At 47.2% G+C, this 26469-nt stretch overlaps 1 protein-coding gene across 1 annotated transcript in view; it reads left to right on the top strand.

The window, feature by feature from the left end:
* Positions 1-26264, top strand: part of LOC109285733 (C-type lectin domain family 1 member A) — a 54740-nt gene extending 28476 nt beyond the window's left edge. The window contains exons 4-9 of the mRNA XM_059726759.1: positions 10963-11115; positions 14610-14708; positions 15916-16059; positions 18262-18416; positions 22651-22769; positions 24099-26264. Of these exons, the coding sequence (XP_059582742.1) occupies positions 10963-11115; positions 14610-14708; positions 15916-16059; positions 18262-18416; positions 22651-22769; positions 24099-24216 (788 nt within the window). The 3' untranslated portion in view covers positions 24217-26264. The remainder of the gene's footprint in view (positions 1-10962; positions 11116-14609; positions 14709-15915; positions 16060-18261; positions 18417-22650; positions 22770-24098) is intronic.
* The last annotated feature ends 205 nt before the right edge of the window (positions 26265-26469 follow it).

The raw sequence follows: 26469 nt of genomic DNA, 5'->3' as shown, positions 1-26469 counted from the left end.
AGCTTTTATTCAAAAGAAACTACAGCTGTAGGGGGGATTCCAAAGTGACATGGATTTTCCAAGCACTTGGAAGGGGTCCCCCCCCCAAGAGCAAAATCAGGAGGCTTATATATTTTTTAACAGTTGCTTACAACTCACGTGATCATATAGTGAAATTAGCATGAAAAGCGGCTATAATATTACTTCATTATTTCTTTGCTGTAATCAGGATGGGAACTAATGGGGGAGGTGAGGTTAGTTCACAAACTTCCTTCTTGCACCTGGAAATCAGATTTGTACATACTTTTTTGCTATCTTCAAGGCCGCGGTGAGCGAAGCAGTTGCAGAGGAGTTACAAAGAACAAACACTTTCTCTTATCTGTTCTACTATACAGAGCCAGCAATTCTCCATAAAGCGGTTATGTCATCTTATAACTAAAATAATCAACGTTTAAGACATATATTTTTTTCTGATTCCACACCAGGATGTACCAGTACATATTATTTTCTTTGTGTGCTCTCTCACCAAAATACATTAATTTAATCTTGTTGAAACTTGACCTAGGTCCCAGAACCAAATACTCCCCCCCGCCCCTTGAGTTACAGAAGACAAACAAGTAATGTAGCCAACAGAGGTAGTAGAAGACTCTGATTTTTAAAGCAAGTAATTTAATCTTCTGTGAATGACCTCATCATGCACCTGTTAAAAGTATTAATTGTCCTTGTTCAGATTAACTATGATGATACATGAAAATAATTATATATTCCATTATGCAGCATATATGTGATATAGTTTACATAAAGGCATTAGTGCAATAATTTGCTCTACTGCGCAGTAAAGTGTCTCGTGTAGACACCGCCCCCCCCCCCCCATACATCAGCCCTGGGCATATGTACATGTGGCATTAATGCTATAAAAGATCACTGCACAGTAAAATACTGCACAGTAAGCCTTCCCTGGGAGCACATTTAGATGTGCTCCCAGTTGGAAGTAAATCTGTTCCCAATAGGATCATTATGGTAGAGGGATGCTCTTACCCCGCTCTGCTTCTCTGCAGCAGCCAGGCAGAGCTCCAGGCTCCCATGGAGTGCTAGCCTGGGGGATAGCAGGGATCATTGGGGCTGGTCCTGAAAACATGGGGCCAGGAGAGCTCTGCCAGCTGTAGCAACAACTGTCTCCTCTCCCCATGCACATCCCTCCTCTCCCTGTGCACAGCTCTCCTGGTCCCACACACATGGGGACAAGCCTCATGCCCAGCAGCGCTTCCCCAAACAGCTGGGGACTGGCTAAGATCTGTCCCACTTCTGGGTGAGCTGCCAGCCAGTCCCAGTGAGGAAATCCCTGATCGGCTGAAGCCTGTCCAGGAGCTGTATCATTTTGGACTTCCCACCCCAACTGGGGGCTGGCTGGGAGCTGCCTCAGAAGTGAGGCAGCTCCCCACTGTAGAATCCCCCCACTACCACCAATTTGTGTCAAAACTGGCACCCCAGAAATCTGCAAAAGAGTTAAGGGGGAGTTCTTATTTTATGTGGAAAATCATAGGGTTTAGGGTCACAAGCCAACAGGCCATAGGGAGGGAACCTATGCTGTAAAAGGTAAAAAAACATCAACACTGTGGTAACATATAGTCATACTATAATTCCTGCCTCCTGCCACATCTAAACTATCCGGACATTAGCTTGGAAGAGCAGTTAGCCAGGTCTGACTGCTCACATAGGTTCCTAGCCATGTTACAGGACCTTCATCTAACCCAGGCGGTGCACAGTCCTACCAGGGGAAATGCCTTATTAGACCTGGTCCTGGCCACAAGCGACAACCTGGTGAGGGGACTGCAGGTGCTTGATCAACTGGGCAATAGCGATCATTGCCTATAGGAATTCACCATCCAGCGCAGGGTGGCAAAGGCCTGTAGCAAGACAGCATCCCTGGACTTCAGGAGGGCAGATTTCATTGAGCTAAGGAGACTAGTCGGGGAGGCACTGAGGCCCCAGGGGGGAGGGGAGTTGGGAGTCCAAGAAGGGTGGTTGTTCCTGAAGGAGACAATCCTCCAAGCCCAAAGGGTGGCAATCCCAACATGGATCAAAGGGGGCAAGAGTGCTCAAAAGCCCCCATGGCTCACCAAAAGCATCCAAGAATTTCTCAAAGCTAAGGAGGCATACACCCAATGGAAGGGAGGAGCCATCAACAGGGAGGACGATACCTCCATTGCTCAGGGCTGTAGGGGGCCTGTTAGGAAGGCCAAGGCGGAGATGGAACTGGGACTAGCAGCCCGGATCAAGGACAACAAGAAATCCTTTTTTAAATACATAGGGGGCAAAAAGAAGGTTCTGGGTAATGTGGGGCCTCTGCAGGACACACTAGGAAATCTGGTCATTGCACCAGATGACAAAGCTAACCTATTTAACAATTTCTTTGCCTCCATTTTTCTGAGCAGGGACCAGGTCATCCCCCCACACTGGGATCCCTGATGGTCTCACGGGAGGCAAACCAAGGCCCAGGGTCAGTGAGGACCTAGTCAGGGAACTTCTGGTGGGACTGGACGTGTTCAAATCAGCGAGTCCTGATGAGCTCCACCCCAGAGTGCTGAGGGAATTAGCAGAGGTCAAGGGATTTTCAGACTGAAATATCCAGTGTCTAGGGTTATGAAATACAAACAAGAGTCTTCTGCAACATATATTAATGTGAATGTTATGTGAGCAACAGCAGGAGGAACCAGGGGGCATTTTGCAGAACTGTGCTGACTGTTAATTTAGACTTTAACTCCAAGAAATGCCCAGGGGCTAGGAGGTCAGGGAAAAAGGAAGAGGAAGCTTGAGACTGCAGTAAAGGGAAGATAAAGCAGCCTGAAAGTGGAACCTGGTCATCCCTATGCAGAGGACTGCACAGTGCAGATGGAGAGCTCACTGGCTCCATCAGTGAGGACTGTGGACTAAGAGGCTGGACTCAGACTTGGGGGAAGCTACAGGATGTTGTTTGAGCACTCTAAAGACTAAAGGCTTGTTTGGGGACACTTCCTGAGATAGTTTCATAGTTTCATAGTTGGTAGGATCAGAAGGGACCTAAGCAGATCATAAAGTCTGATCCCCTGCCATGGCAGGAAGGAGTACTGGGGTCAAACGACCTCAGCAAGGTGTCTATCTAGTTTCCTTTTGAAGACCGCCAGGGTAGGAGTGAGCACCACTTCCTTTGGAAGTTGGTTCCAGATCCTAGCTGCCCTGACTGTGAAGTAGTGCCTCCTGATATCTAGCCTGAATCCACTCTCTGTCAGCTTATGGCCATTATTCCTTATTACTCCCAGTAGTGCTCGGGGGAACAGGGACTCTCCTATTGCCTGCTGGTCTCCCTTGGCCAGTTTATAGATGACCACCAGATCCCCTCTCAGCCTTCTCTTGTGGAGGCTGAACAGGTTCAGGTCCCAGAGCCTCTCCTCATAGGGCCTGCCCTGTTGCCCCCTGAACATGTGAGTGGCCCTCCTCTGGAGCCTCTCGATGCTGTCCACATCCCTCCTGAAGTGCAGTGCCCAGAACTGGACACAGTACTCCAACTGTGGCCTGAAAAGTGTCGCATAAAGGGGGAGAATCACCTCCTTGGACCTGCTAATGATGCATCTGTGGATGCATGACAAGGTGTGGTTAGCCTTCCTGACTGCATCCCCACATTGGCAGAGGCCAGGGTGCTGGGTGCCTACCCTAGGGCTCCTCCCCCTAGTCACCCCCACCCCACTGACCCCCACCCCAGGAGTGCAAATAGAGCATGCTGTACATAGTGTGCATGGGGAAGAGGGTGCTTTATTGGTGGTGGGTGGGGTGGTTATTGGGCTTTGTGGGTTGTGGGGAGGGGCTCTATGTTTTGAGAGGGAGGGGGGATGGGGACTGTTGTGGGGGTGGAAGGGGGGATGGCAGTCTATGTTTACAGAGGGGAATGAAGTGCTTTTCTGAAAATTGTCTGCAGTGAGTGTGGTGCTAGAAGTGCACAGTGGGGCTGCGGTCCATGGCTGGCCATCCAGGTGGGCTACAGCAGGGAGTGCAAGATGTGGTCTGCTAGCACATCTCATACCTGATGCCCTGACCCCTATTGCCGGGTGTGCTTGGCCTCTGCAACCTCAAGGTGGGCAGTGAGGGTGTGCCCTTGTCTCTTCAGGCAGCCAAAGATGGACTCCACCACAACACAGGTCTGGCCCAGGCATCTCTTGAAGTATGCCTGACAGGGGTGCAGCTGTCTGGTGTAGAGCCGCTTGAGCCAGGGGAGGAGCAGGTAGGTGAGGTCCCTGATGAGGAACGGTGGGACCATCACCTTGCCCAGCTGGAGGTCTGGCACCCCGGTGCAAAGCATCCGTTCTCCACTAGGGCTGGCAGGGTGGAGTTGTGGAAGACATGGCCATCCTGGGTGCTGCCCACCCAGTCGGTGCTCACGTTGGTGAAGTTGCTGCTGTGGTCAATGATGGCCTGCAGCATGATGGAGTAAAAGCCCTGCTGGCAGTAGTAGGGGCAGTCACAGCAGGGCAGGCAGGTGCCAGGGATATGGATCCTGTCCAGGGCCTCAGTGCGCTGTAAGAACCCTAAGGCACAGAACACTGCCACCACTTCCAGGGGGTCATGCATCTGGAGCACGGTGTGCCCCAGCATGTCCTGGAGGGTGCTGCAGACCTCCAGAATGGCCTCCCCAGCAGTCGCCTTGCACACGCTGAAAAGGTGGCTGATATAGTGCAGGCTAAGAGGCATGGCCAGCTTGAGCAGGGCAATGGCCAACTGGGTCTCCACAGGGAGAGGTGCAAGATGGTGGTGGGCTGCCACTCCAGATGTGGGCGGAGCTGATTGAGGAGCTCCTGGAAGGTGGCCCGGGTCATGTGAAAGGACTCCAGCCACTGTTTGTTGTCCTAAGCGTGCTGGACAGCATGCAGCCACCAGTTCTGGCTGACTGGGTGGGCCCACAGGCAGTGAAGCTGGAGCCCCAGGAGCTCATGGCTGGCATTGGTGGTGCCATCCACATGTGTGTCATTCGTGTCCCTGCTGAGGTCTGCAAGGCAGCCCAGGGTTTGGCAGAAGCAGCACAAGGGAAGGGGGCCTCAGATGCTGCAGTGAACCTGGCTTTTAAAAAGGGGTTGCCAAAAAAATCTGCTCCTAAATGGCCACACATGGGGACATGAGCCCAGGGTAGGTTTACTCTGCAGTAAATTACTGCTCAGTAAATCCACATAGCACTAATTGCATGTGTAGGTGCACCCAGTGTTTAGTGTTCTTGAGTTTGCAAGACTGCAAATTTACTCGTAACAGGTACAAATGCTCTCTGTCCAGTGGAACCAATGAATAATATTTTGATGCCAGAATGAATTATGTCACTGCAGATGGAATAGAAAGCAGACGGAGTGGAACCTAGCAGGGTGTAAATGGAAGGAAATGCATGAGGAAGAAAGGAGGGGAAAAAAAGGAATAAAAGAGAAAGGATAAATAAATGAGAGTAAGGCCTGTAGCTTTTAAAAGAAGCATATACTATCAACAGTTTAGTCTCAATGTGTCAATAAACCAATTAATATGCAGGAATCCTGGTTTTCTCTGTGCAAAAATCCAAAATTCTCTCATTAAAACCCACAAAAACTGTGTTTTTCCATGATTAAAATGGAACCACTACATATATAGGTATCAGTTGAATACAAAGTTTTAATGGTATATTTAAAATTTTAAACCAATTTGGAAGCCTACCAGTGCCTCAATCATCGTAATAAAATAAATTCTAAATACCTATATATTTTGGCATTTGATTTTGGCTTTTTAATCATAGAAAATCAGAGCTCCCCCTTCCCCCTTCACTCACCAGGATGTGGTCCAGCTGCAGCTCCGCCCCCCGCCCTCCCTTCTTTGTGGCGCTTTGATATGCCAGTGTCCCATGGGCCAGTGCCCATGCTGTTGCCTCTCACTCCAAAGCCTTGGACAGGGGGCTGGACTAAATGACCTTGTGAGGCCAAGATGGAGATGGAACTGGGACTAGCAACCCGGATCAAGGATAACAAGAAATCGTTTTTTTAATACATAGCAGGTAAAAAAAGTTTCCGGGTAATGTGGGGCCTCTGCAAGACACGCTAGGAGATCTGGTCATCGCACCAGACGACAAAGCTAACCTATTTAACAATTTCTTTGCCACCATTTTTCTGAGCAGGTACCAGGTCATCCCCGCCACTGATGGTCCCGGAGGAGGCGCAGCCAGGCCCAGGGTCAGTGAGGACCTAGTCAGGGAACTTCTGGTGGGACTGGACGTGTTCAAATCAGCAGGTCCTGATGATCTCCACCCCAGAGTGCTGAGGGAATTAGCAGAGGTCGTTGCGCGACCCCTGGCATGGCTTTACCGGCACTCATGGTGCTCTGGCAAGGTGCCAGAGGACTGGAAAAGGGCCAATGTGGTCTCCATTTTCAAAAAAGGGAGGAAGGAGGACCCAGGAAATTATAGGCCTGTTAGTCTTACATTGATTCTGGGGAAGCTCTTTGAGAAAATTATCCAGGTGCATATCTACGAGGGACCAGCAGGGGAGATTCAACATGGGTTCATGAGAGGCAGGTCCTGCCAGACCAACCTGGTGGCCTTCTATGACCAGGTCACAAAAACCTTGGATGCAGGTGTCGCGGTGGAAATAGTCTTTCTGGATTTTAGGAAGACCGTCAACACTATCTCTCACCCCATTCTCGTAAAAAAAATTCGGAGTTTGTGGTGTCAATGCCTACGCAGTCAGATGGGTCACCAATTAGCTGGAGGGCCGCACCCAGAGATTGGTGGTGGATGGGTCATTTTTGACCTGGAGGGATGTGAGCAGTGGGATCCCCCAGGGCTTGGTCCTCGGGCACTCTCTGTTCAACATCTTCATCAGCGACTTGGACGAGGGGGGGGGAAGCGCCTTGTTCGAATTCGCAGATGACACTAAGATGTGGGGAGAAGTGGGCACGCTAGAATGGATGGATGGGTTGCAATTGGATCTGGACAGGTTACAGGGGTGGGCGGATGAGAATAAGATGGGATTCAATACTGACAAGTGCAAGGTATTGCACCTAGGGAGAAAGAACCAGCAGCATACCTACAGGAGTCATTATAGACTCCAAGATGAACATGGGCCGCCAATGTGGGGATGCAGTCAGGAAGTCTAACCGCACCTTGTCATGCATCCACAGATGCATCATGAAGCGGTCCAAGGAGGTGATCCTCCCCCTTTATGCGACACTGGTCAGGCCGCAGTTGGAGTACTGTGTCCAGTTCTGGGCACTTCACTTCAGGAGGGATGTGGACAGCATCGAGAGGCTCCAGAGGAGGGCCACTCACATGATCAGGGGGCAACAGGGCAGGCCCTACGAGGAGAGGCTATGGGACCTGAACCTGTTCAGCCTTCACAAGAGAAGGCTGAGAGGGGATCTGGTGGCCATCTATAAACTGGCCAAGGGAGACCAGCAGGCAATAGGAGAGTCCCTGTTCCCCCGAGCACTACTGGGAGTAATAAGGAATAATGGCCATAAGCTGACAGAGAGTGGATTCAGGCTAGATATCAGGAGGCACTACTTCACAGTCAGGGCAGCTAGGATCTGGAACCAACTTCCAAAGGTAGTGGTGTTCACTCCTACCCTGGGGGTCTTCAAAAGGAAACTAGATAGACACCTTGCTGAGGTCGTTTGACCCCAGTACTCTTTCCTGCCATGGCAGGGGATCAGACTTTATGATCTGCTCAGGTCCCTTCTGACCCTACCAGCTATGAAACTATCTCTGGAAGTGTCCCCAAACAAGCCTTTAGTCTTTAGAGTGCTTAAACAACATCCTTTTTATGAGCCTCCTGGAAGAAGACTTCCTTAAGAACTGCACCATCAAACCCTTGCTATACTTACGATACATCGATGACATCTTCATCATTTGTACTGAGAACCTGCAATCTCTGATTGAGTTCCACCAGAAATTCAACAGTCACCATCCCTCCATCCGATTTTCTTTAGAATACTCCAGCACCAACATCTCCTTTTTAGACACAATGATCAGTATCCAGAAGGGTAAAATACAGACCACAGTATACAAGAAACCCACAGACCAACATACATAACTGCACAGAACCAGCAATCACCCTAAACACACCAAAAAAGCTGTGATATACAGCCAAGTCCTCAAATACCACCGCATTTGTACTGAAGAGAACACCCGGGATTGCCACCTCACCAATCTTAAAAAGGCTTTCACCCAGCAAGGACACTCCCCCAGAGAGGTAGATTGCACATTTGAAAGCCACCTGGATACCACGTGAAGAACTGCTGCAGTACAGAAGAAAACCCCCCACAAATCGCACACCTCTGGTTATGACATATCACCCATCCCTTGAACCTGTACGGAAAATCCTCAAAAAATTGCAACCCATATTAGAAAGAGACCCTATTCTTAAAAAGATCTTCCCAGAGCCACCCATCCTAGCCTTCAGACAAGCACCAAACCTCGCCAACCTCATCACCAGAAGCAAACTTCCTCAACCCCAGAATACACCAAAAGGATCCAGACCGAGCCAAGACAAGAAATACAAAACCTGCCAACACATCTCCACCACCCCCACTATTACTACACCCCACAACAGAGCCATCAGCATCCCAGGATCTTACAGCTGCACCTCCAGGAATGTAGTATACCTCATCCAATGCACCAAATGCCCTGATGGAAGATATGTAGGAGAGACCAGACAACAACTGCGCACCAGAATGAACGCACACCGGAAATCCATCAAAGACAGAAACACTCAATTACCGGTGGGGGCTCGTTTCTCACAGGAGGGCCACTCTCTCTCCAATCTCTCAGTCCTGATCCTCAAGGGAAACTTACACAACACTTCCCAGAGACGAGCCTATGAGCTCCATTTCATCAACCTGCTGGATATTAGAGATCAGGGACTAAACATAGACATTGGATTTTTGATACATTACAATCTGCCTGGCAACTGACTCCCCAGCCCAGCCCAGCCCAGCCCCCGGCTTCTTTCCTTTTCATTCCATCCAGGAAGAGCACGCAGCAACTGCTGTGGCATCCTTAGCCTGACAAAGGGTTTTTGAACCCAAAAGCTTGCTTAATAGCTATTCTCCAACCATTTGGGTTGGTCTAATAAAAGATATCAAATTCACCCAAGGAACCTTGTCTGCCTATGTCCTTAGACCAACACGGCTACAACCCAAAGCCCTGCAAACAACATCCTGTAGCTTCCCCCAAGTCTGAGTCCAGCCTCTTAGTCCACAGTCCTCACTGATGGAGCCAGTGAGCTCTCCATCTGCACTGTGCAGTCCTCTGCATAGGGATGACCAGGTTCCACTTTCAGGCTGCTTTATCTTCCCTTTACTGCAGTCTCAAGCTTCCTCTTCCTTTTTCCCTGACCTCCTAGCCCCTGGGCATTTCTTGGAGTTAAAGTCCAAATTAACAGTCAGCACAGTTCTGCAAAATGCCCCCTGGTTCCTCCTGCTGTTGCTCACATAACATTCACATTAATATATGTTGCAGAAGACTCTTGTTTGTATTTTATAACCCTAGACACTGGATATTTCAGTCTGAAAATCACTTCCCCCTTTTCATTGAACTGCATAAAGAACCATGACACACCTTCCCTTCAAGCTGCAGCTTGCATCTTTGACTCAATAGGAAGCAAAGTGGTTATTTTGTCATTCAATCTGCATAATCACAGTTTATTTGGGACTCCTACTACTTTCAGGGAAGTTAGAATATATCTGTGTGCTATGCGTGCTGACCCTCAGGTTGCATAAGCAATATAGTTGAGGCAGGCAATGAGCAAGTGGATTTATGCCTTCTTTGCGCTACTCCTGATCCTGAGCCTTTTATGCACTCAGCAGGCATGTCTACATGTGCAATCAGTTCAAAGTAGGCTGAATGCAGTCTAAAAATACTGTGCATTAAGTCACTGGGGAGCATGTATACATGTGCTTCCTCTTGAGAGCAGATTTGATTCCAATGGGGGCAACTAGAAAAGGGATGATCACACCCTGCTCTGCCTCCCTGCAGCAGCCAGGGCAGCTCCAGGCTCCCTATGGGTGCTATCCCAGGAGCTGGAAGAAAGCATGGGACCAGGAGACAGCTGTCTCCTGGCCCCATACACATTTGCAGGTAACAAATTAACCCTGCAGTTGACTAATTGACTGTGCAGTAAGTGTCCTCATATGTAGACAACGACACATTACTGTGCAGTTAATTAGTCAATTGTGCAGTAAAGCATCTGAGGTAGATGTGTCTAGCCAGACTACTGATTTTAACTAGAGAGACCTGAAAACTACTGCAATCTGTTCCAGTTTCTAGTGACCCTGTGGAATCAATACAGCAGCTGAGGGCACCAGAGTTCATGATAGCTATAGCTGTACCTTATTTTCCTGAGTCAGGTCATTATATTAGTTAGAAGGAGGATAACTGGATGAGGACTAGATATTTCAGTTCATTGGCCAAACTGAAAAGCTGGGAAAGAGCTTAATACAGTTCCTGGATCCTTACCCTATCCTCTGATGTGCCTATGTTTCCCCACAGCTTAGTATCATCTGCAAAACGTAATCATTGAGCTTTCCACCCTCTCATCCAAGTCATTAATAAATATGTTAAGGAGCACAGGTCCAAGCACAGATCCCCAGGGGTCAACACTGGAGATGGCCCTCCAGGATGAGGCCATCCCATTGATTACAACTCTCTGGGGTCAGCCTCTAAGCCAGTTGTCCACCCACCTCATTGTAGACTGGTCCAGCTCAACACCCTCCAATTCAGGTGAGAGAATCATTTTGAAACCTTTAATTGATTTTTTTTTTAATTTCATCTTCAAAAACTGCAGAATTTCAATAAAAGGAGAGAGAGAAGAAATGCCAACCCACTGTATCTTGCACTTACTACTGAAGCCACAAGTTCCCTATTTCAAGCCTATTTCAAGCCTGGCTTCAGTTTTCTGTGTGAGCTAAGCTGAAATGGGGAAGCATTAATCACTTTTCTTGGTGTTGCAGACCCACCAGAGCATCATCATCACCCAGTAGGTAACACCTCAGGGAGGCAGCACAGAGGGTTGGAGATGCAGGACGAGGAAGGATACACCACTTTAAATTTTCAGGCATCTTGGAATGCAGCTTCTGCCCATGAACAACCAGGCAGCCAAAAAGGTAAGGCCCTCCCAGCAGTTTTGGCTCCTTTTGCCCTGCCCTTTACTTCCTGGCTTTGTGCTCCAATCCCTCAAGGTCTTGGGTCCTGTCTCTGCAGTTTTGTTTAATTTCTCATTTACCTTCCTCCCATCCCTGCTCTTTCTATCCTTGTCCCCCTTTCCTCTCCCATGTTGTTCCATTGAGATCCTTCCACACCTACTCTCAAACCTAAGAAGCGCATCAATTTTCAATGGGAAACTCCCTGTGGGTACAAGTTTCTCTAGTGTGTTGGGGTGAAGCATCTAGAAAGCTCCCATTTGAAAGCTTGTGAAAGAGAAAGCACCAGGATGCACCCATCACAGAAGACTTTGGGATCCCCAAAGGCTGTGAGGAGCAAAGATTCCCAGTAGGGGAAGTCATGACCCCTCAAAGGGGGTGAGAAAGTAATCCCCAGTGGTGAGCTCCAATGCAAGACTTCCCTCCACAGGACTTGTCACTTTGGCTAGCACTGGTGATCTTCTTCAGCAACCACTTGCAATTGAGGATGATTATCTTCCATGCTTGTCTTAGCTGTATGTCCAAAGATGGGTGATGAGTCTGATCTGGGATTGACTGGTTCTGTTGCAGTTGATGATAGGGCCCCTGAAGCAAAGTAATGACCACTGGCAGCAAGGATCAACAGCAAAGGAGTGGCAGGGACCTCACGATGGTCCTCCCTACCCAGCACCTCCCATTATTGGATGCATAGGTGCATAGGTGCATAGGTAATAGAACTCCTGGGAAGCAGCTCTGACTGAGTCTCCCTTCTTAGAAGACAGTGTTAAGAGGTAGTACCCGTGGGTTAGACTGGTGGTGATTCAGACAGAGTGTTAACTGTTTGTAGCTTCAGCTAATTCTTATTTGAAAATAAAGGTTTTTAGGGTTGTATTTTCGTTTTTCCCCTTTAAAAAAACCCTGTTATAGTTGAATTTTGCTTGTGAGTGGGGACATGTGTTCCCTTTGGAATACACTGTAACAATTTATTTTGCCAAGTTTCTGGAGAGGAACTTGAATCCAAATAGAAAGTTTTCACAATGCCCTGAATTTGAACCTGGCCCCTGCTACTGCTGTCCAGTGCCTGGCAGAAGGGTTGCAGTTGTGCTGTGCTCTCTCATCTGGGCTACTTTGCCCACCCCCCACTACCACTCTGAAGAAACAAAGGTATAACAAACAAGACTGCGACTGGTGCATCCTGGTACTTTCAAAGTGGCTTCACCCTTTCTTCCTTCTGTAATGTATTGAGCTAGATCCAAAGGCTCCTACGTGGGGCATAAGTGCTGGGGCATAAGTGCACAGCACTGTGCATGGGACATAAGTAAATCCCTAAGTCCAAAATCGCCATCTTGAAAATCCTATTTCTCATGCTGCCTCACTCAGGCTGGAGGCTTCTAAACCGTACACGCAACACAGGTTATAGAGCAGCTGAGCAGTGACAGTCCTCGATATTCAAATTCCATATGTGACATTTTTTGTTTGCACGCACTACTTGGAATCCATAAACTGTATGTTCATCTAGGTGCTTCTCTTCCTTAAGCTCTCTCCTCTGAAGGTTTCCTGCAGTTGGCATTCTTAGGGCATGCGTATCATGTGCCTCACAGGTCAGACCCGATGAAAAACAAAATGGTAGCTATCCCTTCCTTTCAAATGTTCCCTTTTGTACAATATCTTGGTGCTTAGAGAAGTTGGTGATGTCAGTCCAATTCCTTAAACTACCTGAGAGGATTTAAATCCCCCACCCCGCTTCCACTGGCTTAGAAAGGCTCATGGCTGGACAACTGCTTAGGCTTTGTGTCCATACATATAAATATCCTGGACACGTGTTTACACATGTGGGGAAGTGGGAGCAGATTTACTGCTTATGGTAGCAGTCTGCTCCCGCCCCCACCAGCCCTGCATCAGGCCCCTGAAGCAGCTGGGGGAGCTCTAGTCTCCACCTTGGTGCTAGCCCAGGGGCTGGCATGAAGCACAAGGCCAGGAGACAGCTGTCTCATGGTGGGGGCTGGGAGATTGCTTCCTGGCCCTGGAAGCTGCCTGCTGCTGGGGCGGGCTGTGCCACTGGAGCCTGCGTAGGAACAATGCCCCCCTGCACCAGCAGCAGGGAGATCCCAGCCCCTGCTCCGTGATTGCTCCCAGCCCCCTGCTGCCAGGGCAGGGGGACATTGTCCCCGCCCACGCTCCAATGGCGGAGCCTGCCCTGGAAGCAGGCAGATCCCAGGAACAGGGAGCAATCTCCCTCCCCCTCCTGTCCAGCTGACTGGGAGTAAATTTGCTCCCATTTGGCCATCTACACATGCCAAACTGTGCAGTAATTACTCCCAAGTAAATTTGCTACTTGTATTTACAGGTAGCAAATTTACTTGAGATTAGAGCAAATTACTGTCTAGTAAGCATCTGCACGTGTAGATAGTGACTCTTAATGCACAGGAACTTCCTGTAATATCAAATAAAGCATCTCGTATAGACATGCCCACTGACTATTTAGTGTGAAATGCACTGTCTTTGGAGCAGGCAATGAGCCCCAGGGCTCTGTCTGTTGAGTGTCCTTATCAACAAGCAAAAGTCAGGCTCACTTTGTCTCCTGCTGAACCAAGGAATCTTGGGTTCTTTTCTGCACAGTGGGAGATTCAACAGGATGGGGTGGAGGCTGCCTCACCCTAAGACACCACAGAACACCTATAGCTTGATGGTTGGGGCACTCTCCAGGACAAGTGAGCCCTGCTTGAATTTTGGAAGCAAGGCTGTGGTCACCTTCCTTAAAGAGGTGATGCTGATGAAGCCTGAGAGGAAGGAGGTGCCTGCCTATAGGGCACAGTAAGGTGTATAAACTGCATCCTCAATTAAGAATAAAAAATGTTGCTTAAGATGACCTCAGTGGTGTCTAGTGAAGGAAGGAGAAGTAGTGAATGGTAAGGAAGGACATGCAGATGCTGGAGGGAAAAAAATTAAGAAGCTGTTGACTGGAGATAAGGCCAGCACTGGAGTGAAGGAGCTTTCTCTTGTTTCGCCAAGAGCCAGGAGGCTGGTGAACAAGGAGGAGATACAAGACATGTTGCTAAGTGTGGGCTGCTGTGGCATAATGTATAAGGGTATGATTTTCTCAAATGCACATGGAACACAAGTAATACCCCACTGCTGCTGATGCTGCTGCTGCTGTTGCTCCTCCAACCTGGGAAGTGTTTCTGGTAGAGAGGGAGGCAAGAAATTGCCTCTTTAATGTTGGGGTCCTGAGAATTCTGCAGACAGAGTGAAGTGGAAATGCCAACTATACTGGTGTCTGGGCTACCGTTGTGTACACCTTGTATACAGATATCTCCCCAGGGGGTTCCAGTACCTGATGCCACACTGTCAGAAGCTGGACATGCAGATCTGTGATAACAGAGAAGGAAAAACAAAAGCTCTGGAAAAGAACATGGGAATGGAGTAAGGACCTTTCAGCCTCCACCTTCGTTAATACCTGATTGTTGTCTTTCTCTCAGTACGTTCCACTCTATCCTCCACATGGCGTGTGGCTACTGTGACTTTGTTCACCCTGTGCCTGCTATTAGTGGTAGGTCTGACAGCCCTGGCAGTCCTGTGTAAGTACCAAAATATTTTCATTTATTTTTTCATCACAGAGGCAGTAAAAAAGGTCAGATTGGCATCCCCTCTAGACTGAAATTCTTGGTTCACCCTTAGAAGGGGCAGCACTTGGGCAATGGCAGTGCCAGCTTCCCAAGCAGCTAATTCACTTCTTCCTGCACAGCTATTCCCTGACCCTATTTCAAGAGTACCACCACTGCTAGAAGTGAATTTAGTCTGCAAAGCCCCTCCACTGCTTGGCCTCTTAATCTGCCAAAGGTGGGAATTTTTGTCTGAAAAGGAAAGTAACTTTTGTGCTGTGGCACACTGTCCCATTAATACCTGGATTCACATCCATTTCACAGCAGAGAACTGACTAGGGAAAATGCCTTAGATAGGGCTGTGCTGGAGACAAATCAGTGATACAAAGATGGCAGGTTCCATAATATGGCCCTCTCATTTATTTAGGTAGAAAATAACACTAAAATATTGTGTTCTTTCCTAAGAAACATTTCTGAGAAACACAGATGTTTACCAAGTAAATGTAATGGTCTATTACTGAATTAGAGAGTAAATGAAAGGAACAAGTTTATACTCTATTTATATTCAAGCAATAAGAAATAACCTATGCAACTGTCGTCAGCCTAATAATTAATAATATATCCAAACTATACCCTGAAGAGGCCTATAGGGGTAAGGACTCTCCTGAAAGGCAGCCAGTCTGGGACTGGCTGGAGGAGACCTAGATGGGCTATTGCTCTGAAAGGTGGCACAGGCAGATCTGAAGCCAAAGAGCACAAGGGCACAAGAGAAACTGGAGCTAAAAGGCCAACGCCTGAATAAGATGACCACCGTTAGAGAGTATCACAGGTGGAATACCTGGGAACCACTCCTTATAGTGAGGGGTTAAGGCCAAGATAGAGCCCAACCAGGGTCCAGGCCTTGCAGCCTAATGATGAGCAGGGAAGGCTAAGGCCCTGAAAGCCAAACCCTGGGAATTTGAAGAAAGCCTCCAAAATATATTCATTTTTAATGTGAAGACATGAAAGGTGAGAGAGGAGGAGATCCGATAGGAAGCCGGAGTAGGTGAATGGGCATAGTGTAGCCCCTGGGGGTGCTGTGGCTGCCCCTGTAGGCGGAGCCTGTTATGCCAGTCAAATACTAAAATGCTCCTCACATTGCATATGTAAAAGATCACATTGAAAAATGATTTGTGAATTGCAGTTTTCCAGGTTACCAAGGACTGCCAGGAAAAGGCTGAAAAACTCAAGCCAAAGGAGGAAGTTCTGCAAACAGATTTCACAAAGAAGCTGCAAGAAATAAGAGAGAGTTTGTGTTTGGATGGTGGAAAGGAGAATAAAAATAATGGTAAATGGAGCAGTAATGCACTTGTGTCAGAAATTCCCAAGGGATCCCCAGCCACTCAGTGTCTCGGAGTACCCCTGAAGCCAACCCCAGCATGGGGGAGACCTTGGCTTTGCACTCCTCCATTCTTTTAGACCCTGAGCCCCATGGTTATATGTTCCCCCACCCTCCAGAAGGCTAACTTCTATTCTAACTTCTGGAGATTAGATAAAGATTTACATAATAAGTAAGAGTGACAAAGGAGCCTTTATGTCTTTAAAGATCAATATACACACTAATGCACTTGTGTAAACTATATCCCCTCTAATATATGGTGCAGAGTGGAGTATAATTATTTTCATGGATCATGATGTTTAATCTGAACAAGGACAATTCATGTCTCCTAAGAGATGTATTCTGAGGTCATTCACAGAAGATTAAACTGTTTGCTTTAAAAATCAGGGTCTTCTACTACCTCTAATAACTGCATTACTTCTCTATCTTCTGTAACCTAAGGGTATGGGCCAGGGGGAGAGTGAGGGAGTGCTTTGTTTTGGGACATAGGTCAAGTTTCAACCACCTCAAATTAATGGATTTTGGTGACAGAAAGGACAAAAATAAAGAATGTGTATTGGTATGGCCTGGAAATTGTTAATACGTTTGCAAAGAATCAGTAGTAGAATCAAATTGAGAAGTTTAATTTACATATATGTGATATTTAGGAAAGAGGGAGGGAGGGAAGGCAGAGAATAAGAGATCTGTAAATAGAAAACCATGAGGGGAGAAGGAGGATATACATTCCTCATGCCTTCAGCACTGCCCCTTTCCCTCAATTCTTGGTCCTACAATGAGAAGGTATACTAATTTGCTCTGAAGATCCCCCTCACAACACCAGGTGAAATGCATGCTCTGTGTTGCTTGAGCTAACTACATATCTTATTCATTTGTATTTGATCACTGCCTGGGTTGGCCTGCTTGATGAGTTTATGGCCTTTAGGCACATCCAATCAGCATTCGCATTTCCATTTTAAAATTTTGGTTTTCAGCCTCTGTTTTTGCAAGTGATCTGAAAATGGGATACAAGTTTTAGTGGATCCTGTTTAACCTTCCTGTATATGCAGAATGCCTGCAACTTTGCCTTTGGAAGCTGCAAATGCTCACTACCTATTGAAATCCAGTGATGATATTTGTAGTGATATTTTAGATGCCAGATTTAATTATACCGTTAAAGATGGAAAACAGAGGAGATGGGGTGAAACAATTAAAGTGGAAATTTGAAACTGCTGAGGGGAAGATAACTCATAAAGGAAATGCAGGGGATGCAGAAAAGGAAGAGGAATAAGACCAGAGAAAGGAGAAATAAAGAACAGTAAGAGCCATAGTCTGAACTGGAAACAAATTTCATCAGTGATAAATCCTGAATGTGACAGTATGGAAAGCTACAAGTAATTAATATTAATTACTGGATGATGAGTTACCAGTTATACCAGGAAAACTTGTGTGTGCCCTTCTGGATCAAATTTGCTCCCCATGGGAACAGTTCAGGGCAGATATACTCCTGTCTTGTTTTGCTACTATATGGCAGCCAGGGAGAACTCTGGTCTCCCCCAGGTGACAGCCCCAGGCTGGCAGGGGGCATCAGAGTCAGGCATGGGAGTGGGGGGAGTTTTCTTGTCTCCAGGGTAGCTGTCTTCCATCCCAACCCCTGCCCCAGGCAGCTGCCTGCTGTCCAACCCTGGCTCTGATCATGCAGTGGGGACTGGAACAATGTCCTCTGCCCCCTGCAGCAGGCAGTTTCCGAGCCCTGGCTACTGGTCTGCTATGTAACCCTGCGCTACTATGCAGTAGCTAATGTGCAGTAAATCTACCTGTCTTTACAGGTAGTAGAAAACTGCACAGCAGACTAATCTATTTTACAGTAGCTCCTGCACACAGTTACGTAATGACGCTTTACTACACAGTAGATTAGTTTACTGTGCAGTAAAGCATCTTGTGTAGACACACCCTGATTTACTTAGTCTATAGGGTGCAACTCTACCCTGCCTACAGACAAAATAGATTTCTCATGTGTGCCTACTAGTCAATTTGAAGCAAAACACAGTAGCCCAACTCTTCCCCAGCTCTCAGTGTGGACCCAAATGGGATCCCACTTGGGCCCACTGTGCTCTGTAATCCACCGTTCTGGATTACAGAAAAAAAACAAACTTTTTTCTTTCTTTTCTCCAGGAGTAAATTGCAGATTGTGCCCTGCAAACTGGCAGTTGAAGAGTGATAAGTCCTGTTATTATGTTTCTGAACAGAAGGACACATGGGAGGAGAGTCAGACATTGTGCTCCGTTTGGAATTCTAGTCTTGTCCTGGTGAAAGATAAAGCAAAGTTGGTATGGGCCTTATAGCAACCTGACCTTTTTTTCCTTTTTTTAAACTCTGTGCAACTATCAGAATTGCCCACATCAGGTTGTCCTTCTTGTGTAATTCCACCCTTATCCTGGTGAAGGATAGAGCAAAGCTAGTATGACATACAGCTACCTGGCTTTTTTTGTTTTGTTTTGCTTTGTTTTGTTGTTGGTTTATAAAACTCAGTGTAACTATCAGAGTTGCCCACAAGGAAGCAAAATTACTTCGATTCCTATATTTCTACTGTTCTCATATCCCCAGAGTCTGAAATTGGGGGCAGGTCCTTGTAAACCTGCATAGCTCCCCTTACTGTAGGGACCATTTGGGGCAAATTTCTATTGGCCTTTGTGTGCCAAATGGAAGTATTCTAGCCATATACCCAGGCATTTCTAGTCCTGTCTCTTCAGTGTGGATTGGTGAGCATGTGCAGAGTAAAAAAATGCATGGGGGGAAAGGGGGAGGTACACACTCTGCTACATGTGCAGGCACCTGAGTGTAAGTCTGCATAAAGAAGGGGAACCTTCCATATCTCACTCCCAATTGCTGAGTGCATATGGCACTTGCCCAGAAAACTCTAGATTCCCCCCTTAAGTAAAGCGATCTTGAACATGTAACTATTCTCTAACTTCTTTTAATAATACTCTAAACACATCCCATAGGTCAGGGGTGTCAAACTCATCCAGCCCTGCAGGCCAGTCTGTGGGGCAGATCAGACCCACAAATCAGCCCTACATGCCAGATCCAGCAGATGTCCCAGAGCAGCCAGAGTGAGCGCCATGTGCTGGATCAGGTGCTGTGGGCAGCATGGCCCCAGAGTGGTGGAACGGCACACAGGCACTCTGAGGTATTTCTAAATACAGCGGTTACTCTGCTGTTGTGGGGCAAGTACTGGAGTGGGTGCCACATGTGGTGCAGTCCAGGAGTGGCCAGGTCTCAACTTTGAGTCCCATGGGCCCTACCAGTGGCTGAATGGTAGAGACCAGCAGGTCATTACTTTGACACCCATGCCATAGGTGAAGCACTAGTAAAGATGTCTTCATCACTCCTTTTGAAGCTAATCCACTGCCCCATGTACTTAATAGTAAAAAAAACAAAAAACAAAAACCTGAATGGAGAACAACACAGAAAAGCCACACACCCTCTGACCTGCTCTGCTCCCTCTAAATCTCTGTATCTCACTCTTGTGGCTGCCCAGGGAGACTGTTTTCAAAGGAGTGCTGGAGAGGGCTCCAGGTCATACTGATGTGTGGCTTGGTGGTTGCTACACTATGCAAGGATGTCAGAGAGATGCAGAGTCAAACCTCACCTGGGGTAGGGACTAGAAGCCAGCTCTCTTACTTCCATAGCAAGTGCGTTCACATAGCTCTTGAGTCTAAAGCAGTGCAGCACTCTATTTTCCTCCACACATTTGTCCTGGGTGTCTGGCTGGCTGGGTTTCTGTCACTTGGACACAGATGTACATGCAGACTGGGCAAATGCACATCACAGCAAATTGAGAGGGCATAGCCTACTGAGTTTGCTCAGTCTTTGTGCACATGCTTTAGAAACCCACAGCCAAAAGTAGAACTGCAGCCAACACATAACGGCCAAAAATATCCATTACGTGGCTATGTGGCTAACACACTTAGGTTTGGTGCACAAAGTGAAACCAAACAGACACCCATGGCCTTTGTTATGCTACATATGCCCAAATTTGTGGCAGTAAAAGAGGTATTGTGCCAACCTGCAGCCCCAGAAACTGGCACAAGAACCAAAGAGGAGTTCACCACCTTTATACAGAAAATGTAGACTACCTCCTTTGCAGAAGCCTCATTAGTGCTGTCCCAGGATTCCCTGCTTGTAGGGACATATCCACAGATTCTGACTTGGGGCATAGCTCTGCAAGCAAGGAAGCCCAGGGTTCCCTGCTTGTAGGGTGACCACCCAACCCTAATTGGGCAGGACAGCCCCGTAATGGGAACATCAAGTCCTGGTCCCAGGACAGCATTTGTCCCGGATTTGCGGTGTTGTACTGGGATCCTGGTTTTTTCTGCGGGAAACAGCATGTTTCCCTTTGTAGGCTAGCAGCACTCCAGCCTGCAAGGGGCTACTTGGGGCTTCTGGGAGCAGGACTCAGGAGGCGCCATGTGTATGTCTGGGGAATGGGGAGGGGGTGGCTCCCTGCCACTGTGCACACTCCCTGGGAGGGGCACTAGGATCCATGTGCCCCACCAGATTTCTGCGTCGGACAGGAGTGGATGTGGCCCTCCCTCTGGGAGCCCCATGCTGGCTGTGCTGCCCTGCCCACGCAGCAGCAGTGGGGGTAGTGGCAGTGTAGAGTTGTGCCCCCTACTGCTGCTGGGTGAGCAATGGGTGCCTGTCTGGCATGGATGTCCCAGAGAAAAATCAGCATGGTGAGGAGCCCCAAGCCAGCAGCAGGCAGCCCACATCCCGCCTCACCCCACACTCCACTTGGCAGTGCTCTAGCCATGATGCTGGCAGAGGGGGCGGGAAGGGAGAGGTGAGCATGTGTCCCACCTTTGCATTTGGAAATGGTGGTCACCCTATCCGCTTGCAGAGGTGTGCCCTAAGTGATGTCCACATAGTTGGGCTCCTTCCACTCCCAGAACAGCAGAGGCTAACCCTGAAGGACCACAGGCCCATCCGTTTCACTTAGTGAAGTGAAACAGCTGGGCCAGAGCACATCCTGGCACCGCTTACCCACTTCAGTTCATAGATTCATAGATGCTAGGGTCAGAAGCAACATCAACAGGTCATTGAGTCTGACCTCCTGCCTGGGCAGGAAAGAGTGATGGGGTCAGATGACCCTAGCCAGATGCCTATCCAGTTTTTGACATCTGTTTATATCCTAAGCTAAACCGTTTCTTGCCAGCCACAACATATTAGTGAGGACCTTGGGATCTGTGAGTCTCCTGAACTGTATGTAGCGTGTTTAGGAGCAGGAGGGGCCTTCCACAGAGCTTACTCATTTCCTCTTTTATGTATTAAGGGATCTAAGCAGTGCCCTAAAGATACCAACTGTCTTTTTCTCCTAACTACTAGAAAGATTTAGATGAGTATAGGGGCAGCTGCACACTGGCAAAGTATATGTGCAGGTCACATATGCTGTCATGATGGCTAGACTGGATGTGGAAATTATCACAACTTATTGTTCACAGAATTTTTATTTTTATTTTTGCATTCTGTTTTCTTCCTCATTTGCAGTTGTTTTTCTTTTTTAATTGTCAAAGGTCTCGGGGGGGGGGGGGGGGGGACTGTGTCTACCTCTCCCCCCCCAAAAAAAAACAACCCCAAACCCTCCCCTTTTATAGTTGCTGCCTGCAAATGTGAAACACAAAATGTATGTTACAAATATTTTATACTTCCTTCCACTGCAGGGAGCATTTTAAAACTGGAAGTGTATCACACAGCATCCACCATCCTAGTTCAGGAAAAGTGAGTTCTCAGCTCTTCACATCTGCTGGTGAAATCTGCTCTGACAATTTCCTGAAAGAAAAAAAGACCAATTCATGTAAAGAGAGAAAGTAAAAAGAAAGAAAGGGAAGAGAGTGATTGATCCAGAGACTCATGCAGAGGGCTTGGGATCTGTCTCATAGGGTATAAGACAGACTCTATTGGACAGGGTTTTGTTTCCTCCTCCTGATTCTTCTTCAAACCTTTAATCTTGTGTATACAGTGCACACAATCCTGGTACCGCTTGGTAGATAACTTTACAGTGCACAACCAAATTATTTCACTTAGCATTTATAATTCCTGTGACTTTTGCCAAGCTACATAACCTACTGGTGCACAATGGCACAGGATGGCTCAATCAGTGATAGTGGAAAAGGATACCTCTTAAGTTTGTCTAAAGCCTGTCAATACCCTTGAAATAGTAGAAAGTAGGGGTCTCAGACAGCTGCAAAATGGGTGAAGAACACTCTAGGTGTGGACAAGCATATACTTGAAATGGCTTGAAAATGAGAAGGGAAGTTGCTGCTTGGGACTGTGCAGTAACTCTTAAGATCTGTTACTTGTGCCGGATGCTGTAGTGATGCAAGTGAGCTAAACTGTCCCGAGTGTAACCCCTCTTTCTGAAACATTACAAGTGAGCATCTCTCCATACCTGCTATGCCATGGGCTATCTCCTCTTTTAATGCTTTCCAACAGTATTTTTGAACCTATACACTTATCAGATAAAGGTACTTGTGTTTCCTTAATGCTTTTGTTTCCTCATAGGGATTTCTAAGACGGCAGTTTCCAAACAACACTTACTGGATTGGATTTTCATTTAAGAGAGACAGGAATGGCTGGATTTGGGAGGACAACACACCTCTTACTCCAGCACAGAAGAATATGTAAGTTTAGTGAACCACCTTTTCACCTGAGAACTCCCACAGTTGGGCTGAGGTCTTTCTGGGGCATGAGCAGGTACCAGTGCAGATGTGCTGCTTCACTAAGCCATTGCACAATCCCCACCACCACCAGTAAGAAGCAACTTCCAGCCCAATGCAACCCTCTTTCCACCTGCCAAACACTCCTAACTGTCTCTTCTCTGCTTATGGTGGGAAACAGCACAGCTCCTCAGTGACAGACTGGAAAGCCATAGCACGTGCATTATTTCATTCTCCATGGCACTGGGGGAACAGGAGTGGCAAGGCTATGAGTGAGACCCTTGTTGCTCGCAGCATTAATGTTGTGCATGTCACCAAGCTCCCCCTGAGGCTGTTAGTATGGCACCAGTCTCTCACCACTTTTACATCTGCTACTTGCTCAAAACACCAGAGGCTGGATCCAGGCAGCTGGAAGCTGGTGCTTTCCGTAGCTAAGTGGATGAGTCAGATTTATTCCATCCTTGGGTTCCACCTCTTGAAGCTGATAAGTGCTGTAATTATATTTTAGTCAGGGCACTGGCAATAGAGTTCTGCAGAGCCAGGCACTCTCAAGTTCTTCAACAGTTTAGTGAAGCCTTATTTACTATGACTTAAACAGTTGTTCTGGTGCTGGCCCTGTGTAATATGGTTTGTACAGCTACATACACGCAACCTTTTTGTGGTGGAATCAGCTGTATAGAGATGTGTCCCACCCAATACAACTGATCTGATTGACTGGTAGAGACAGGTGTCATCCAAGGCCATTCTCTAGCAGAGTTGGGCCCCCAGTGCTTGCAGGGCTTCAGGGGCCTGAAGCCAAAGCACACATTTGCAGGCATGGACCTGAGAACCCCATGGGATTCCCTCACTGTAACATGAAATGCATGTTCTTGAAATCCCCCTGTAAGAGATTCCTGGGGCATAGTTCTGCAAGTACAGAGCAAGGAATCCATGGATCCCCTGCAAGGGAATTCCCTTGGGTGCTCTCTGGTTGGGACCAGGCATCTGGGGCCATTTTTCCTGGGGATCAGGACCCTGAAGGTCTGAGAGTATCTGCCTAGGGTAGCTGGAGAGCATGGATGCAGTGGTTTGCCTAGAAATAGTACCGTAAGTGAACAAGCATCCTCCCTGATCCAGTGGCATAAATTATTACTAGGAATCATCACACCACAATTGTATGGTATTTGCAGCACTATAAAAGGCAGGGCTATCTGGTTCCTCAGTTTTTGTGCCATAAGAACTTTTCTGGTGTAATAAGGGTGCATCTGTTTGTAGTGTGTCATGATATAACAAAATAATGCTTTTTTTCTCTAGGTTCGCTCTTTACAAGGAGTATCCCTGTGCATGCATTTCTTCATTACTTGCTCATAGCACTGACTGTAACAAGAAAAATAACTGGATCTGTGAGAAGGCAGCCTTCCAGCTGAGCTAACATAATCAGTGCAAGGAAGATTAATTTTCAATATAATAATGATTATTTATTAAAGGTTGCAACATCCTCTCGACACTGGGCATTTATACTGCTATAACTAACAGCCAACTGGCACCAGATTTATTGGTGAAATGATTAGCTATTAGCAAAGCAGTATGCTGTGTCTTCTACACTGGTTTTCTTTTGTTACTGAAAAGTTTTCAAAAGCAGTGCTGAATGAGTCACTCTTGGAATCTCTGTCTTCATTGTTGGAGAGAGTCTTTCAGATAGTCACATTCCTGAGCGAGTGCACACAGCATGGAGCATATGACCCTACAGAGAACACGCCAGATTTGTTAGTCCACATCTGTAATGAGCAGCAGCTGCCAAAATGAAATGGCAAATGCCATAGAAGTAGACTGACCATATGGAAATCCAGGAAATTCTGGACATCTCACAATGCTCTCACAAGTTGGCTGGGGTGGGGCTACATGCCAAGCAATCAGTGGTGCCTGCCTGCCTGCCTGCAAGGTGCTCCACACCATTTCAACTCCTGGCCAGACTGCACCCCATGCACCTGTGTTTCTGGGACACCCATTATAATGCCCAACAGCCAGCCTGGCCCAAGCTCTGAAATCCAGAACTGCCTCGCTAAAACAGGACATATGGTCACGCTACAGAAAAGTCAGCACATAATATAATTTGGATATTTAAAGAGCTATAAGGTCTTAGCTTGTTTTTCCAAAAAAAAGTCTTTAATAAGGTTGATCCCTGTTGCCTGTTTCCTGGAGGTCATATATAAGGCAACTTTATGAAACTCAAGTGAGGAGACTTTGGCTGCTCCAGTTTGGAAGTCTACTCCACATTCCTTGTAAATGTTCTGCTACAAAGCATTTCCTAGTCACTAAACTAACCTTTTTACTTTTGCACAGATATTTAATGCACTGCTTATACTCCCTTAAAATCCTAACCAACCCTCAACCTGTTCAGTATTTACACTCACCAACAGTGGCGACGTGTAAGGGGTACACAGGGGTGCATGTGCACCCCCTGAGAGCGCTGGTACACCCCCTATCAGGCCGCACTCCCTGTTTAGGCGATGGGCAGGGAGGCAGGCGGGAGTGCCAGTGCCCCCCCCCTGCAAGTGCCTGCCAGGGAGTGGGGTCATCAGCAAAAGCGGCCACACCGCTCGTGGAAGTGGCTGCAGGACTCAGTGAGATCGGCTGCTGGGGGACCACCCCTGCCTCCCTCTGTCACCCCTGGTCAGTGAGATCAGCTGCCAGGGGACCCCTACCCTGGTCAGTGACTTTGGCTGCCGGGGGACCCCCCTGGGTTGCTAACTGGTTTGAGGGGGGGGGGCACCAGTAGCCCATGTTTACCAATATCTCCCAAGATACCTCTCCTTTAATCATTCTGTAGGAAAGAAAGTGTATAGATTATCTATATTCCTTTCTCAAAAGATACTCTCTTTACTGTACTACCAGCGATATTGTAAGGGCAACTGAAAAGACATTTTGAATGCCATGTATAGAAAACCTCTGGAATTCATTTCCATGGGACAGAAGAATGTAAAATAGGGAACCTTCATTTGCAAATGAGCTAGACAATGGTAGCACCAAATTCTGTTTGATTTATGCAAATTTAGACAAGGAGAATAAATGGATTTCTGCAATGACTTCTGCCTGGATCTACTCTTGAAATCACTTGCAGCTATCAGGTGATGAAGAATATACCTTCATAGTCCCTTATATTTGGAATGGAGCAGGCTTGTTTGTTCTGTACTCCAGAGGTCATACATGTTTCCAGGCTCAGCCTAGGGTGTTCAAGCTAGTTCAGCAAAGCCTCTTGGATTAGATGGTGTGGGCATTATAGACTAACATAATGGGCAGAAATGAAGTAGGTCTTAATGTAGAATTTAGTTTCTTGGAATATTTGTGTATAATTGCCTTGAATTCTTTTTATACCACTCTTCATGGATATTCACTATTTTGTTATTTGTATCTTTTGTATTTTATATGCTGTTTAATTGTAGCTCCGCCAGTTTTTATAACTAAAACTATTATTTTCTACTTCTGTGGAAGCTCCTTTTTGGGGAATAGGAAGTGCTCATGCCTGATTGTGAAATGAAACCAGGGGTGGATGATTGTAGGATCATAGGAAAGTAGGGCTGGAAGGGACCTCATAGTTTCATAATTTCATAGTTGGTAAGGTCGGAAGGGACCTGAGCAGATCATCAAGTCCAACCCCCTGCCATGGGCAGGAAAGAGTACTGGG

The sequence above is a fragment of the Alligator mississippiensis genome, chromosome 4 (genome assembly GCF_030867095.1).
Source record: "Alligator mississippiensis isolate rAllMis1 chromosome 4, rAllMis1, whole genome shotgun sequence".
Lineage (NCBI taxonomy): Eukaryota > Metazoa > Chordata > Crocodylia > Alligatoridae > Alligator > Alligator mississippiensis.
This window is presented reverse-complemented; position numbering and strand designations above follow the sequence as displayed.